This window comes from Nestor notabilis, unplaced genomic scaffold (assembly GCF_000696875.1).
Source record: "Nestor notabilis isolate BGI_N333 unplaced genomic scaffold, ASM69687v1 scaffold5830, whole genome shotgun sequence".
Classification (NCBI taxonomy): domain Eukaryota; kingdom Metazoa; phylum Chordata; class Aves; order Psittaciformes; family Psittacidae; genus Nestor; species Nestor notabilis.
This window is the reverse complement of record NW_009912397.1, coordinates 21,795-39,770: the sequence shown is the minus strand read 5'-3', so window position 1 is coordinate 39,770 and position 17,976 is coordinate 21,795. Positions and strand designations below refer to the sequence as shown.

The following is a 17,976-nucleotide window of genomic DNA, read 5'->3' as shown; positions in this document are numbered from 1 at the left end:
GGGCCCTTACACAAACACCTTTAGACACTGATGTTTTCCTGCCTGAGCCGGTCCCTCCATCAGCCGCGGCTGTGGAGGATCAATGGCAGATCTCTGCCATGGTCGTGTCTGTGAGAGCTGCAGGGCTGTCCGTGCTCACCAGCTCCTGCCCTGGGGTGTCCTGGTGCTTCCATGCTTCCCCCTCCTTAGAAATAATTTTTGGCACCAGCGGAAGGGTGGATCTGTGAGCTGGTTATGTACATTTGCCTCTATTTGAGTCTGAGGAGCCTGTGAACCCATGTCCCCATCCCTCCAGGGCTCCCAGGAAAAGATCCTGGGAGGAAGGGAGATAGGAAGACGTAACTCCGGGAGAGGAAAATCTCTTAAATGCAGCATTAGTGCCGGCTCAGCTCCCGCTTTAGGAGTGTTTTGGTTTAGTGTATTTCTTAATTTGAATTGATTGGAGCTCCTGGAAGGTTCCCCACAGGAGCTGCCGTGGGTGATTAGCAATATGCAAGTTGCTTGTGCTGGTGCTGCTGGTGCTTTATGTTGTTTTACGCCGGTGACTCAGAGCCACTGCTTACGGTTAAGTACGTTCGCAGGGAAAACGTAATTGATTTGAATGGTTCCTGGCAATCAGCAACTGTCTGGTCTGACATTATATTTCCCCCAGGTAAGTGGAACGCCTCTCCCAGCAAAGTGACTGTTGTCATTGTGTAACCAGGGAAAAAAGCAAGCTTGGTGATGACATCTCTTGGTCTGAATGAGTGCTCACAGCCTGTTTACCGTCGTTTCAGCAGGTTTATCTGATTGCCGGGGCAGTGGGAGGGTTTCGGGGGGGTTAGTCAGCGTTCCCTGCCCGCCCGCCTGCATTTGCAGTCACCCCATCTGAGATCTGGCTCATCTTCCCCCTGAGATTATCCCTGGGGAAAAGCATTCATCCTGGAGCTGTAGAAGTATCAGGGAAGGATGCTGCAGGATACAGTGCTGATCGTCCTGGGTCTGCAGTGCTGAACATGACCTTGTGCTCCCGTAGGTGGTACCTCCGCCTTCGCGTGTGCCCTGTGCCTCGGGAGCCATGTGCAGTTTGGAATCACAGTCAGAAAAACAGGGGCTTTGTGAAGGTTCCAGGAATGACGGGTAAAACACGGTGTCCTCTGTGTTGTCAGAGCTTCTGTTAAACCCTGTGTGTAATCCAGAAGTTCAGTCATTTCTGGAGGTTTAACAGCTTTCCAGGCCCCAGATCCAAATTGTTTGTTAGACTCACAACAGCAGTAAGCTCTGAGACAGTTGTTAAAGCTTCTCAGACACATTCTCCTCGAGAAGCTCTCTGCACGTCGAGGTGTCACAGCGCTGGCGTTTGCCCTTATGATTGCAGCCACTGGGACCTGCTGCTCCTTGGGTGATGTCCCTTGGGTTGTACTGACACCAGATCTACTGGACATGTGGAATAGCATTGGGATGAGACTCGGATCAGGGCTTGGGAAGGAGGGAACGACAGCTCCATTTTCCTGCCAGATGCTGCAATGCAGCAAAGAGGAACCCTGGAAAAGCCGAGCGGGAGCAACGTGCCTGGCTCCGGCTGCCTGATGCAACCCAAGGAACCAACCAAATGTCAAATTGCTACTTAACAAGATTTATCCATCAGCCTTTTCTGCCTATGGTTGTGAATGAATGTGCTGGTAATGTAATGTGTTATAAATCAAATCCTGAGTATATATAATTAAATGGATAAAATGTTTTTTCTCCTATGGCTCTGGATGTTGCCATGACAGGCGAACCAAGAGTGCATCCAGTGCAAAAAACAGTAAGGATACTGTGTTGAAAGCCTGGTCGCTCAAGTGATTGCCATTTAACACCATATTTATGACTTAAAAAATAAATGTTAGCCAAAAGTAGTATTGAAACAGTATTACATCTGACAATTGCAGTTGTCCATCCGTGTTCTTTTCCAAAGCTTTCATTTTTATAGCTCTCTGGAAAAGACCATTGTTCTGTAGTGTTATCAGTTTAAGAGATCAATTTACTGTCTTGATGCTCCCTCCAGACAAAAGGTTGACCAAGTGAAATGCTAATGCAGCCAGTATTGATGACAAATAGGAGACTAGTTTATGCAGGGAATTAGACAGCCCCAAGCCACAGGCTTGATAGACAGTGAAGACTTAACGCCAAAGTCAAAGCTCTCAGCACCCCATTTTTGGTTTATTCTTCTCTGTAATTAGCTGAACATTTAGCAATGCTGTTGGCAGTTTTAGCTGGTCCTTGTGTAAGACTTGATACCACCAACATTTTGTCTTGATACCAACCAATGTCACAGCAGCTTCTTATTCTCCAAGCTCCAGATGCAGCTTTGTGTGTGGGAATACACCGAGCTGTTGGCTCGAGCTGTTGTATCCTGCTTTGGGCAGGATACCTACCCCACCTGTTCTCTCTTTCCTTGTCATAAGATGGTCAGAAGTGTTATAAAAGCCTTTTAATTACCATCACTGATGAGATGCTGCTGGGTCTTTGCTGTTTGGCAGACAGGGATAAGGTGGTGTGGAGCCACGGAGTTGCTGCCTGCATCAGGCCGAGGAGCGGGCACGGTACGGCTGTAAATGCAATTTATGGATCCTGGCTGCTCCTCTCCCACTCCGGCTATTAAACTGTCTCTCCCTGCCCGTTAATTGGGCTCTGGGGCTGGGAGAGCTGTAACATGGGTTTGCACAGTGAGGAGCACGTCTCAGCTATTCTTGTTAAATTGAAGAATGGAACAAACCTGAGCAACTTCCCTGTGAAAAGGAGGGGATTGTGCAAGTGGTGCCCGAGCTGAGGGAGATGGAGTAGGAGGGTTTGTTCCAGCAGTGCTGGTTTCCTTTGCTGCAGAAGAGATCTGGTCTATACAATAAAGGCAAAGTCACATCTACAGTGAGCTATTCATCCTACAGTTCTTGGGGTCTCTCCTTAGACCTTCAAAACCAGCGCTGTGCTTTTTAAATGTAGCTTTTAATTGACTTTCCTCTGTTGTGAGTGGCTAAATTTAGCCTGTGTGCTCTGCGCTGCTCAGAGGTGGCAGAGAGTGGCTTTTAATAGCCCTGCCTGCGCCTCCACGCTGCTTCCGCTCTCCATCTCTGGTTTATCTCAGTGGAGATGCTATAGCGGGCCTGGGACACCCAGAATATTCCTGGTTGAAGTCCATCCTGGAGGAATGCTGGTGTTTCTGCTTCATCAGGTGTCTGCATCACACTGTTGGCACTGTGGTTCTAGTAAAATTGTTTGATAACGGTGTTCCAGCTGCACTTAGAAATACAACCTCCTTATAAGCTGTAGCTGGTTTTAACCACTGAGGTCATAATTTAAGAGCATATATATCTTCTTTTGTCATAGACCAAAAAAAAGGAAAAAAAACCTGGAAATTACTTTTCAAGTGTGCTGTGGGAAATCATTGCATAAAACGTGATTCATAAATCAATACTTTGATTTATATATTTAATTTTATTTCCCAAGTAGAATTTGCTGTTGGAAAGCAAATTGAAAGCCAGAGCATGTTAAAGCATCAGTGGCTGTGCTGGGTACGGGGAATGGAGCGCAGGGCAGGTGAGGTGCCCTGGTGCTGATTTCAGCTCCTCCATGCTGAGGATCCTACCCCTTTATTTGGCCTGTAAAGGGAAGGGCTCAGGGCACCGGTTTGAGCACCCAGGGCAGGCACCTGGAGCATGTGCAGCTGTGTAGTGGTTTGGCATGGTAAGCAATATGCTACGAATAGCCCTTCTAACCAGGACCTGTGAGCTGGCCTGAGCGCCAGTGCCGATGCTGGGGAGGGATAGTGGGGTGCTGGGATGGGCTGGTGGGGTGCAGCGAGCAGGATGCAGCAGCCGTACAAGAGGTCAGGGAGCCACCAGCCCCAAACTCCCATGGGGAGCCGTGGGAACAGCCACTTTGGAGGTGGGAACGGCGCGGGCAGCCGTGCACAGGGTGAAAACGAGCACTGCTGCCTGCAGAAAGCATGGCTCAGGCTGCTTCTCCCTCTGCTAATCCATGAGCCCAGGAGGAATGTGTGAATGAGCTCAGCAGAGCTCTCCAGGAAGGGCTGCAGCAGGAGTCCATAATCCACCCATCTGTTCCACAGCGTGCCCAGCGATGCGCACTCAGGCTCAGCTGCTCGCTCGCTCGGGGCCAGGTCCTGCCGTGCACAGGAGCCTGGCGCAGCGGCTGATCCCTGCTCCCTGCCTCCCGCTCCATCTGCGGGCTCGGAGCTGAATCCGAGTCCCTGCAAATAGACAGGTTGGGGAATGTTGTCCTTAGCAAATTCGCTGAGAACTGTTCCTTAATTCCTCCCTGAAGCTGTAAGCGCTGCCCTTCACACCCGCCGCTCCGTGCTTTCGGGGAGAGATGAGACGTTAACACTTTTGGCTGTCATGTCTTGGCTCTTAGTGCTTATTTGTAGAAATCGGCATGGAGGGTCTGTGTGTGCGTGAGAGGATTTTGTTGTTGTTACATGAAACAGCGCAATGAAGTGCTGGCAGCCACTCCCACGTTGGATGCTTTGAGCAAGGCCAGGGCAGCCCATGGCCGGCAGCAATGGCTGTGGGCTCTGGAGGAGACAGAGCTCCGCCGCACTGAGCTGCCCATGGAAGAGTTTTCCTATGGGCAACCCCTGGCAGTGCCGGTCGGGTGTCTGGCAGGGGCAGGCAGAGCAGGGATAGGTGCTGAGAGGCGGGGTTGAATATGCTCTAGAGAAGGGAGAGCTGGAGTGAGCGTGTCTGGTGGCAGCAGTGCTGCTGGCTGAGCCTGGGCTTCCAGAAGAGAAACAAATAACCAAATACCACCAACAAACAAAGCTGCTGCTCTTGAGATTCGTGCAGTTTTAAAATTCCATCCCCTGGAGAAAAAATGCCATTACTCAGTTGTCTGACAGCTGTGGCTGGAGTCACAGGACTTTCCCAAGCTCTTTTGCATCGGTGGGTGCGAGCGTGCTGCAGGGAAGCATGCGTGGGGATGCGCCGGCTTGTGTGCCCAGGACACCTTTGAAAGCTCGGCAGGGTGCCAGAGGATCGGGGTTCTTCACATCCCACCACATGCATCTTGGGTGAAGAATGGAGAAAAGGAGTGCAGACAGGGTGGGAATGGGGGATTTGGGAAGTTGCACCCAAAACGCTGCCTTGTTGAAGGCGTGTGTCCCTTGGACGCGGCTCTGCGGAGCAGCGGAGCAGCCAGGCAGGTAGGCAGCTCTGCTGTGCGAGGGTGATGCCAAAGAACAACTTGTTTATTGTTTTTAACAGATATTTAACACGGTGCCGGAGACGCCACCATCGAACTCGCAGCTGCTGTTATCCCGCAAGAAGAGCACGGACTCGAAGCCTCCCTCCTGCAGCGAGCGCCCGCTGACGCTCTTACACCAACGAGCAGCGTAAGTGAGCCTCCGGCTTTCCCTCTTGACACAGCTTTTGCCCTTATCGTGACTAACACGCTGTAATTCCCATGCCATTCCCGTGCAATTTTGCTGGTGTCAATGGAAGAGGCGATTCCCGTAACAGGATCAGGCTTCAGTTTCCTCTGCAGTGGTGTTGATGAGGAGTGTGAAGATTGCCTGGCATCCCGGCCCTTAACAGGGGCTTGAAATGAGGCTGCATTAGCACAGTATAGAGTGTTGCTGTCCCTGCCCCACCTGACGGGCCCCTGCTCCTTCCCTTCTCATGTTCCTCAGCCCCATCCTCGCCATCATCAGCTCCCACAGCACATGTGGCCAGGGTGGACACCCGCCTGTGTCTCCAAAGGGTGACCCTTTTTGGATGCCCTCAGGCACTTTGCCTTTTACAGGCACAAAATCTTGGCCACGAGGTTCTGCATTTTCCTGGGGATTATGTGCACAACAGTTTAAAAATGTTGAAGATCATCTTTCCATTGCTGTCACTAACTGATGCTCCAGATATTTAGGTGAAAGAGTCAGTGCCCCATCCCTGCTCATGGAGGGGCAGAAATGTGTCTGCTCAGGCTGTTGCTTCATGTTGCAGCACAGTTCCCAGCTCTCGTGTTCCTCCCTGCTGCTCCTGGAGCTGGCCAGCGGCACAGGAACTGTCTCAGCTTGCTAAAAGAACAGGGGAGAGTCCTGGTGAGCAGAGCAAGTGCTTGGGGCTCTCCCTGCTTTGCCTTGGGAAAGTGGGTGAGCAGAGAGAGCAGGGGAAGGCTGGAGATAACCCATCTCTCCAGGACTCAGAACTGCGGAGTGGACGGAGTGGTTGCTGTGTGCTTTACTGACTCCCAAAACGTGGGCTTCTCAGCCTCTGGTTGTTACTGACAATTTTTGGTAACTCAGCCCACTCTCATTTTGGTGGGTGTCATAACAATACACATGGGACAGAGTCGGGGACAGAGAGGTGCATGTGCTGCTTGTTCCCTTGGTGGCTTATTGAAGATCAAGATTAATGAAGTGCAATTTCAGGATGCATTGATGTACATCAACATCATTATCACGTCCTTGGCTTTGGCTAATCTCTGGAAGATAAGCTCAACCTGAGCTAAACCAAGTTTTAGCTCTGTCTTGCTGCCGTAGACGCTGGTGTCCAGGCACCAGGAAGATGCAGCAGCTGCAGTGAAGAAGCATGAAGAGGAGCTTCGGGCTCTGCTGCACCCTGGCATCCACGCACTTTTTGCTCATGTTGGCTGTTCTCTCTGGAGCAGTGGCAAAGGGTTGCCACAGCCCGAGGCAGCACTGCTGCCAAGCCATCCGCAGGAACACAGGCGGTTTCTCTCTGCTGTATGTTCAGGATTAACTTCTCATTTACCCCAGGAGCACTCTTTTATCCTCCTTCAAATGTGTACAGGATACAGATGAGTATTATACGTTATCCTTCTAACACAAGCAGAGGTGTGCAATTAAAGGGATTGAGAATAAGAGACTCCCTGCTACTCTGCTTTTTGGTAGTAATTTGATCATATTAGTGTGCCTTGGGAAAATAATTGTTGAAAGATTCATCACTGAAGTAGGAGTCGCTATGTTTTGCAGCAGGTGCCTATCTTTCAGGAAAACATCATCACAGAAGCAGCAGTTTCTGGAATAGGGCTGCTTTCCATGCCACCAGTGATGATAATTGCTTCTCACAATTACAATTACTGCTTATACGGAAAAGGCATCTTATGAAAATGAATTAATGTGATTTTAGGTAATTCGGCGTAGAGCTGAGGAGGGAGTCCATGCTGCGGGTGTCGGGTTGGGATGCATAATATTGTCACTCTTCACTGCTGAAGTTACACAAATAAGGTGGAAATCTCTTAACAGAGTATGATCAAGGGGAAACAAGAAACTCTAAGAAACCTCCAGGTTGTCAGTAGAGCAAAGCAGTGGGGTCATAGAATCATAGAATGGTTTGTGTTGGAAGGGACCTTAAAGCTCCTCCAGCTCCAATCACTCCCCGGGGCGGGGACCCCTTCCACTAGAGCAGGTTGCTCCAAGCCCCTGTGTCCAACCTGGCCTTGAAAACTGCCAGGGATGGGGCAGCCACAGCTTCTCTGGGCACCCTGTGCCAATTCTTGTTCTAAAATGTTACCCTGCTCTGTCACACGAATGCTCAGTCCCTTGGCAGCTGATTGCAGCCACAGAGAGATCCATGCCTGGCTGTAGTTTGCATTTTAATTATTTTCAGGTTGTGTGGCACTTTGGATGTCTTGGGGAATAGAAAATGTTAATGCCTAGAGAAAAATGAGTATTTTCTTACGACAAATGGTATTCATTTAAACGGAGCTGCATCTTATAAAAAGAATACCTGCATTTCTTATAGTTTCATGTATAATATCTGTGTAGCCTAACTGCCTGTTCTCTGACACCCGGCAGCATGCTGCCCTGTTTGCAGCAGGGGCAGGGATTACTACTAGGAACACTCTGCCTTTGCAGCAGCATGTTCTTTACTTCTGTGTGCAAGAGCAGCCGGGTGTGCTGGCTGATGGTTCTTGGTTTTGATGTTTTTTTAGAGGAGAACAGGAACAGTCTGATCAACTCCAGCCTGGAATCCGTCATCTCTTCAAACGTGAACAGCTTCCTCAACTCCAACAGTGTGCCCCAGCCCAGCCTCAACTCAAGTGATCTCGAACTAGAAGTAATTAAACCCAACAGGCCAAATTCACTGTAAGTACAGTGGTAATTAGTGTTTTATAGGCTCTCTGTCTTTAATCTTTAATCAGGGCTGTTTCTTACTCTGAATCCCCGCAGTTTGTTGAAGAGTACAATTTAACATGTAAATTTTTAATGGGTACCTAGCATGTGCCCTGCATTTTTCCCTCGGTCTGAGCAGTGGAATGAGTTGCTCTGGGCTGTATAGGCCGGCGAGCTTCAGCTCTGATTACTTTGCACATGTGGGGTATTTTTCGAGCAGAACTCCGCGTTGCTGCTTGAGCTGCTCGACCCAGCTGGTGACAACTCCAGTGAACACAAAGGACTTTTCTTCTGAGTTACATTCTGGGACTGTTGTCAGTACAGTTGATCTCCGGCCAAATCTGTGCCATTGCTTCGGCTATTGCTTCCTTCATCTGGAAAGTTCAAGGGAAAAAATAGCGACCTTAGCAATGACTCCCTGGGGACGCCCGGGTTGTTTGTGAAGTCCCCTGCAGTCGCCACAGCTGAGCCCTCGCACCGATGGCTGTCCCTGGTGCGGGAATTTCCTTCCTGCCGCGGCTCTGCTGGGCCCGATAGCATTTTCCCACAGAACCTCCCCTCCTCGGCCATGTGAAGATCTGCTCAGATCTTCAGGAGCCATTGCAGTCCTTGCAAGACAAAGCCAAGTCTCCCCCCAGCACTCCTCGGCATGCCCCTGCCCGTCCCTATGGATCCATTGGGAGGAATGTTGCTCCCACCACAGCAGTTTATGGCCTCACTGGATGCGGCAACCTTTGCAATTAATGGAGACCTTCCTTCCCACCCCTCCAGTCCTTTCACAGGCTCCAAACACTTCCAGTTCCCACTCAACCATGGAAGCCCCCAGTCCCTTGAGAGCAGGCAGTGACATTTTTACTTTAGCTGCTTTCTCTTGGTTAGCAGTGGAAGGGCCACTGAGGACTCAGAATGGGGAAGTGCCAGGATGGGTGCTGGTAGAGATGGTGAAACTTGTTGCTGTTGGCTTGGTTGGCAGCAGGGGGTGGCTCTGGGGGGTGTGGGGTGCTACCTCACTGCCAGCATGCAGGGGTGGCTCAGGGCTCTGCCTGGAGCAGCTTGCAGGGCAGAAAGGTAAGTACACAGCAGGCAGCCGGTGCTACTGCCTGTGTGAGCACGTGTGTGAACAGAGGACAAGCTCTGGCTTTCATCCATCCGCTCTGCCTCTCTCCTCACCATTCCTGCCACTAAACCTGTGAGGTGCACAAGTACCAAACCAGCCCAGCCCCGCTGGCACTGGGTGCGTGAGGCTCAGCCCTGCCTGTGGACTTACCCAGTGCAAGACCTTCAAGGAGTGTTGTGGTGGCTCATAGAGCATCCAACAGGTAGGACACCTCTGAATTAAGGTTGTGTGTTACATATATACTGCGTCAAGATGCGTTGATCTCTCGTGCCCATACTGCTGGCTGAAGCTCTGGAAGTCAGTCACATACCATTCCCCCAACCGGATGTTTTTAGTTTGTTTATCCTTCGAGGGGAAAAAAAAACCTGGTGTGACTTCTAATGCAGCAGCGTTTGTGAGCCTGAGTCTTGCTGTGACCTTACAGGAATTGTTTGCCAAATTTGCAGTTTTTTAGATTCCAAGAATTGCCTCTTCCTAATAATTTCTTTTTAAAGGAAGTCATAAAGCCGTTCAGCAGAATAAATCAGTTAAAGCTATGTGAGCCTTGGGGGAGCGGAGGCATCTTGCTGTTACCAGGGAAGTGAGTGAGCAGCCCAGCAGTGGGACTATTTGCTTGCTGCCAGTTGAGGGGCCTGTACAGTTCTGGGATGTGGAGCAGTGATTACCAGGGTAGCACCAGCAGCTCCTCTGGCTCTGACAGCATTTGTGGCACCTGGTGCTTTTCCTCAAATCCAGTGATGATGTGATCACTTTTACGCACACAGGAACACACAAGTGTTCAGTCCATGTCGAACTAAAGCTTGAAAAATGAGTCTTGAGGTGAATAATACCATGCTTTATAACCCCAACTATTTAAATCAAATATCTTTAATCCAATCTTTCAGTAAGAAATGAAGGGTCTGACTTTGTTGTGTTCTTTTTAAACAGCATGTGTAGCTGTCACTGCAGCCCCTCTGTGCCCTCTCACTCATGAGCACAAGTCTGTGCCCATGGGTTTGGCAGGTCTGTGGTGTTCTGCCCTCAGTGGTCAGCACTCTATGGGGGTGTTGGTTTGCAGTGGTGAGGATGAGGAGAGCTCCCAGCAGTGGGTCCATCCCCCAGCTCTGCCCCATGGCTGTTTACAGGCTGAGTCGGAGCCGGGTGCCTCAGTGGTGCCAGTATCCTGGTGGCTTTGTCGCTGCTGCTCCATGGGACTGCCCAAATGTCGTCTGTATAAAGCTGCTTCTGGTTTTTTGACCAGCTGAGTAATCTCGGCTCTGCAGGCAGCCTGGGGCAGCGCACACCCTGCAGCCTGTCTGTAGTAGCTGTTACTCCGTGCAAGGGGTTCTGGTGCTCCCTTGTCACTAACAGACCCACAGTTAGGGTGTATAGTTAAGGTCTGAGGGAAGGTCTCAGGGTGCTTTGCCCTTTGTGCTTCTGCAAACACTCTGCCGAACTCTCTGCCTGTCCTGTGAGACCCATCCCTGGGCTCTGCTTCAGGACTTTGGGTTTTTCTTGTGTTCTTCACTGGTTTTGGTGATTTTTCAGCCGCAGACCAGGGCCACCCTGCTCAAGGACCCATCAGGAGGGATTTGTTTCCCGGTAGCCAGCCCATGAGCTGATCTCTGCCTGAGCTGAGGCCAGCGCTCGCCAAAACTCAAACCCTGCAGCTGAGGAGCTGTAAAATTCCAGGTGTGTGGAAGCCAGGAAATCCCACGTTCTGAAAAAGGGCTTGCTTTGTGAACAAGAAACCCTGTAAGAGAACAAGTACAAAAGAAACCTGGATTCAGTGCTTCCTTCCCTTAGAGCAAGGGACCACTGCTTCCCTAGTGGGACACCAGCAAAGGTCAGTAAGCTGCAAACCAATTCCAGACCAGAACAGCAGAAATACTCCTTATTTTCTGCTAAATGCATCACTGAAACCAACAGGCTGATGGAGATTTCCATGCAGGGGAATGCCTTCGCTAATTAGGGCCTTTTCCTGCTTTATTCTGAGGTTTGGCACCTTAGGTGTTGGTGCATCTCTCACCCTGGGCCTCCATGGGCAGGGTGGGCACGGTGACCCCAGTGTCCCATCCAGGACCCGGCATTAATGTCATTTACAAAAGCCTCTCATCTCCCTTCTCAATGCTTGCGCATCCCCAAGTTCTGCCTCATGGGAGCTGAGCCGATTCCCAAATCCCACTCATGAGCATGTCCCGCTTCTCCCCAGCCTCTGGGCATGATGAGGGTGACATCAGTGACCATGGCAGGCCCCAGGTTCCCTGCTGTGCTGCTGTTACCCCTGTCCTCCTCCTTTCTCAGCACTACCTGCCCTCAAGCTGCTCCTCCTTCACCCACCGGGAGGGAACTAGTTCTGCTGCGGGGCGAAGGCTCTTCCTTCCCAGCTGCCAGCCGGGGTTTTACTATGGGAATGCGTTTATTTATTGGGGCTGGCTTTATTTTTATGGAAACAGTGCTCTGGGTGGGAGCTGTTCCCGATGAGTCAGCAGGACTGCTGTGCCACGCCGGGCACTGTGGGGGGACCGGGCTGGCCGCCAGGGCCACCAGAGCCCCGGGGACCCGGCTTCACTCCTAAAGAAGTGCTGGGTTTCTTTATCCTGCCCTTGCAGAAAACTTCTTCCTTGGAAAACGTGGCACAACAAGAACCAGGAAGAGCTGTGCTTTCAGCTGCAGTGGGGGCAAGTTTTCAAACTACACTGTGTGATCATGAGAAACAAGATTTAAGATTGCAGATTTTAGCATCCTTTAAGAGAAACACCTTGCTGTGTGTACCTGTGAAGCCTCTGATGTGAGGTATCACTGCAGAGAACTGACACCTCAGTTGGTGTTTTTCTTCTCTATTTATTTATGAGCCTCATCTGTGTCACCTGTATGCCCCAAAGACCTCGCTGCGGGCAGGGCCCCGCTGTGCTGGGTCCATGAGCTCTGAGTGCTTAAATCTAGCTGAGGCCAAATCAGAGGTGGGTGCTGCAAACACCACTTCTTTTTGAAGGGCTGGGGTGGGTAGCAGAGCACCCAACATTCCCAGGTAGCTCCAGGGATGCTTGCCAGGGTCCTGAGGTGCCCGTTTCAGTGCTAGCCATGCACCCCTGCAGCTAGCCACGGGCCAGCACTGAGTGACCTGCTCCATCTGCACCACCCTGCTGCTGCTCCCGAGGAGGCTGCTGTTGGGAAGACAGGCTGGCTTCACCGGGGCTCTGGTCCTGGCTTATTTCAGCATTTCCCACCTATGGAGTGCATGGGTTGGCAATCTCGATGTCCTTCTAATGCAGGATGAGTTCACATGCTGGTGAGTGTCTGCTTGGGTTTGCTGTAATTACAGAGCAAGTCCCTTCACAAATCAACGCCTTTACCGGTTGCCCTTGGAATTAGCTTTGTAGGTGCAAGCCAAGTCACAAATAATGAATGCAGGGAAAAAAATCACTTGAAGAAGGAAATACCATCTGTTGTGACCTCAAAATGAAGTATTATCGGGCAGGTTTGCCTGATTTCTCAAGGAGATACAACCAGGCCAACAGCACTGCCTGTGTTTGACGGCATCTCCTCCTCTCCACGTCTTTCCGGGCCTGGCAACCTTTGAATTCGGGGATTTTCCCAGGCGAGAGGGAAGCAGGGCTGTGTCTTGGTGCCTGGATCCAAGGCCACGACAGGGACCGATGGCGGATGAGGATGCCCGTGGCATTGGGGTTGATGGACAGGCTGAGCCCACTGCTCCACCACCCAGCTCCAGCACATGGTGTTTGCTGCACCCCCTTTGCCCTGGGAACTCTGCCTTTAGGGAAATACTAGCTTTGGGAAACTTGGATTTAGTCATCACGTGTCTATTTGCATTTTATTTTATTCTCTCATTGACCAAGTATGGCTATTTCTTGCCCTCGATGGGTATGGAAAGAAATGAGGAGCAGAGCTAAGGTCTAGTGGTCATGAAAAAAATAACCCAGTTAATCCAAGGAAGAGAGGTTATTTCCATGTGGTTTTGATTTACAGGACCAGAATAAATCTTCATTAGGCATCCCAGTTATAAAACTTGAACATTTCCCCTTCCCTTCCCGAAAATGAGAGAAAATTTGAGTGCAAATATATTTGCAAACCAGCCTCCACCAATGGCGTGTTACTGGGCCTGGGGATGATGGCACAGCAGAGCCACGGGCTGGTGGCTGGGATGTGCCATTTGAAGGGCTGCACCTTCTCCCCATTGCCCTGTCCCTCGCCATCCCAAATCCAGACAAACCTGTGCAGCTTCCATCAGTGCATCAAACAGGATGGGGCAGGATTTTGTGGAATAAATAATCTCTTAAAATGCCAACAGCTCCTGCGATGATCAGCAAAAGCCCACGAGGAGAAGTAAATAGACCTTTAAATGCTGCTGGTTCCTCATAGAATTTAAGTCACTTTTTCCACTCGGAGAACTAACTACATAAACACGGCACAGCCTCACGCAGCAGCTCCGCTGCCGGCACCCGCCCAGAGAGCAGATCTCTGCTGCAAAAAGAAACTCTTTGGTTTTGCTTTTCTTTTGGTTTTTAACTTTTGTGGAGTCGTCAATAGTCGAAGTGACATGATCGTTACTGCACCCGCTTCCTTAGTCAAGTTACTGTAAGAACAAATCCTTCTCATGTCAGGAGCCGTGTCCCTCTGCTGTCAGGAGGGGATTAGCCAGGTGTAAAGGGCAGCAGGGGCTGGTGTTGGACAGGAATTCCAGGGGAGTCTCTTGGTTTCTGGGTGCTGTGTGAGGTTGGCAGCTGGAATAAACTTATATATAGAAAGGCACACAGGAGCGTGGCTGGGGAGGCACTTGGGGGCTGTGAAAGCCCAAGGACAGCACAGCAGTGCCAGGGTGGGAAATGCCTCTGAGCATGGACCTGCCGGGGGATTTGAGCTGTTCCCTCTGTGCAGCCGTGTGTTCTGGAGGTCAGGCTTGCAGCTCGGAGTGTTTCTGGAATAATCCTTTCCCTGTTGTCATACGATGGAGGTGAGGAGCGGAGCTGATACAGTCCGTGTGTATCACCTGTTCCAGAAGGATGGATGAGGTTCAGGAGAGTGGAACCCAGCGGTGCTTTTAAAGGGAGGAAAAAATGATCTATAGATTAACATAAGATGCAGTGCTGGGACTTGGGGTGGGCCGGGGGTGAGCTGGCACTGGGTCCAGCTGCCCCCTGCCCAGGGAGAGCAGGAGCGAGCAGGCAGCATCTTGCCTGTCCATCCTCTGTCTGGAGAGGGTTGTGGTGTGTCAGAAATGAGCCCTTAACCTCCATGACCTCTTCAGTTCCTCTCCTGTTTGCTCCCTTGCCCTTGTTTTGCTGGGGCTTTCATGGCTTTCTTTTCTTTTGCTGGTGTTGTTTATATTCCTGAAGAATAACGGCAATTAGAGGTGCAGAAGGCGCAGAAGCGGGTCCCACCCTCATCCTGCCTTCCCGTCAGCCACTTTGGGAATGGCTCCGAAATGGCATCTCTGGGACTTCTGTTTAAGACATTTTCTCATCAATCAAATACTCCTGTCCCTGAGGAACCTGGGTTCTTACCCGCACTCTCCCTTCCCCAATATTTAGCTCCACTTTTCATTTGGAAAAAGACCAGGAAATTGCTCTGGGATTTTGTGATTCATGTTTGTCGCTATCAGACTGGGGTAATTTGTGCTTAGAGGGGTCTTTTCCTCCCGCGTTGGGAGCTGGTGCCCAGCGGTGTCCTGGGGCCGGCAGCCTGCTGAGGAGGTTCCTGCGTTGCATCGAACTCGTAATGCCACCCAAGCAGTGCTTGCTGTAGTAAAGAAGTTTCTTTTTATTTCAGCTTCATTTTCTGGTTCTCTCTGTTTGTAGGAGATTGCAAAGAAGCCTGGTGGTAGGTGCAGGGAGCATGGCCTCCTCCATGGTGTAGAAACCGTGTGGGGCATCTGGGGTGGGTAAAGCGGAACTGTGAGGAAATAGGAACTTGATTAATGGCGAAGCTTTGGGCTAAACAAAGCTGCTTCTTCTTCCTTCCACCACATTGTGGCTGCCTGGCCGGGAGCCACCGCGGCTCCGGAGAGAGCCAAGAGCCGGGAGAGGCATTGTCGGGGCCAGCGGCTCCGGGCTGGGGTTCCCCTGGGAGCCTCCTAAGCCACGGCGGGTCCTCTGCTGCCCTTCAATGTGCCTGGCACCCCTGGGTGGCACACACCGGGAGAAGTGTCTCCCACCGGCCCCGCTTGGTGCCGCCGTGCAAAGCTGGGCCCTGAAACGCTGGGGTTTAGCGTAATGTGGGTTTTAACGGCGAAGGGCAGCCTCGAGGGGTGGATCCTGTGGCTGCCAAACAGAAAAAAAAGACATTTTTTAGTGATTAGGTAAAATCTCGTAATCACGGCTCCTCCGGAAAAGCCTTATCTAAGTGCAGACATTTCCCCGCTGCAGTCGCACGCTGGGACCGGGGCTTTTACCCTCGGCATGTGTGGTCCCACGGGGTGGCATGGCCCAGAGCCGGTGCGAGAGGTGCCCTGGGCTGTCCCCAACCCCGGGTCCCAGGGAAGCTGCTGCTCAAAGCGCTGCCTTCCAAGCAGTGTCAGGATACACAGTGGTTTCACCTTCCCTTCCCTCCATACCTCCCCGCATGCCTGGTCGGGGTTTGCATCTTTTCCATCTCCAAACAGAGCTGTTTTGCTTGTGGAAATGGCGAAGAGTCCCCGGACAGCCCTAATGGCAGATCTGCACATGACCTTGCCTGGAGGGGATGAGGGTTCTTGGCCATGAAGCTGCCCTCAGCAGCAGCAAGTGACCTTGTGGCATTTGCCGTAGGCTGGGGTGAAGTTATCCCAAATTGTTGTTGTTGTTTCCTCTCCTGTTTGGGTCACAGGAAATACAAAAGAGGAAGACTAAGGACAGCACAGCAGAAATGAGATGCAGGTTCAGAGCGAGGAAGAGGATTGAGTTTGCTGCAGAGGCTCACCATGAGCATGGATGGAAGGTGCTCAGTCACACTGCAGGGTAGGGGGGAGATCCCAAATTTCTTCAACAAAAAGGCAGCTACTCCAGAGCTTCCCTCTGTGGTTATCTGTGGGGGGACCCAGGGTGTTCCTCTGTGCCAGGGATGCAGGCAGATGTCTCAGGGGGTGCTTTGCATTTTGCATTTTAGACGTGGGGTTGGTTTCGTGCTCGAGGTGCAGAGATTATTCCCGGTTTAAAACAGAAACCACCTATCTCCTACTTTTCTCATTTGAGAAAAGAGCCGAGAATTCCCAGTCTGTTGCTTGGCTTATTCCAGATGACATAATATTCCAAGTATCTTATGACTTATTTATTTTTTCTGGTGCAGACTGTTATAAGGGTGTCTGTATGTTTGGGCTTTTTAAAGCAGTTTCAACTCGGGAGCCCTAGATTGTGACTGCAGTTAGAAAGCTCCATAAACTTTGGTGATTCAAGGGTTTGGCAAACATCCTTAAACCTGTTTCATGAGAAACACAAGCGCTGTACTCAGTAGACTCCACAGGTAAATATACTTGAGGCTTAGTTGCTGATGGCAGTGCATTTTAAAACTTGAATATACATATACATGTATGTGTATGTATTTCATAATTCTTTCCTATACTGTGTTTAATGTGGATTGCTTTTCTGAGCATCTGTATGTATCCATGAGGTATTTTGAGATGGGTGATAAAGAACGATGCTTGAAGGCCACCAGAGCAGGGGTGGTGTTTTGGGAGGGTGGAGGGAAATGACAGAACTTCCATTTGAGGCCAGATATTTGAGGCCATTTGGCCAAGAGGGAAGGTCTAGTGCTGGTGGGATGCCAGCTCCCCCAGCACCCTGCTCATGGGTGCCCTGCACTGGCCTCACAGGGGGAAAACGCGAAGGGATGGTTTATCTGTTCTGCTGTGTGGGCTTTTCATATGCCCCAGAGTTTGGCATAACAACTTCTCAAAGCTTGAGCTCTTTCACTTTTTAGTTGGCTCTCGGTCTAGAAACTTTCCACAAATTGAGCTTGAAAATTGAGCCAAATACTCTCATAAAATGAGCCTCCAGTTCTGTGGCTAACCCCATGTGAACTAATAGTCATACGCCAAAATATTTCCTACGGGCTCATCCATTAAAACAAAGGTAATTTGTCAGGCTTTACTGATGGACCCGGTGCGCACCTTCCCTCCTCAGCAGGAGCCAGTTGTGTCATTGCTTTGAATGTTGCTGTGGGTGTTCTCCTCTGGGTGCTGTCGCCCGCGGGTGGTTGCAGGCGGATGGACGGGCAGGCAGGCACGCTGGCGGCCTCTTCAGAGGCTCCGTGTTCCCGGTGTCCCGCAGCTCCTCCAGCCTGACTCCTGCTCTCCTCGCCTCTTCCCAGCACTGCCTCTCAGGAGGCTTTTCAGAAGTTTCTGCCTTTGAACAGCCCCGCTCTGTTCGTGTGATTTGCTCTGGGAACATCTAAAGGTGCTTCTCGCGAGCTGAATTAAATTAGATCCCCCTCCAAGAGAGGTAAAAACAGAGCCTTAAACTTCAGCAGCACGTACGCTTAAAAGGCAGCTTTCTTGAAAGCCTGGGAAAGAAAATCCAGACATTGCACTTTCATTGCTTTCTTAATTCATGTAATTAGTGTGGAGATGGCTGCAGAGCAGTATTTTCTTCAAAGAAAAGTGCCTCAGACAAATATTGGCTAATGGAAATTTTACTTTCAAATAAAGCAGTATTTGAAAATGCATTATGGCCATAGCAGGGGAATGGATGCAGGAATCAAAGATGCTACAACAAAGCCTTCCCTGGGGCAGGTGACAGAACACTCTGTTTTGTGATGAGCTGGTGGGCACATCTGACAG

General features: G+C 50.7%; 1 protein-coding gene across 1 annotated transcript in view; it reads left to right on the top strand.

Annotated features, from left to right (window-relative positions):
- ARHGAP26 (Rho GTPase activating protein 26) overlaps positions 1-17,976 on the top strand; it is a gene marked incomplete at its 5' end in the record, with an annotated part of 93,091 nt that overhangs the window by 58,897 nt on the left and 16,218 nt on the right. The window contains 3 exons of the mRNA XM_010019316.1: positions 5,241-5,368; positions 6,999-7,006; positions 7,927-8,080. Of these exons, the coding sequence (XP_010017618.1) occupies positions 5,241-5,368; positions 6,999-7,006; positions 7,927-8,080 (290 nt within the window). The remainder of the gene's footprint in view (positions 1-5,240; positions 5,369-6,998; positions 7,007-7,926; positions 8,081-17,976) is intronic.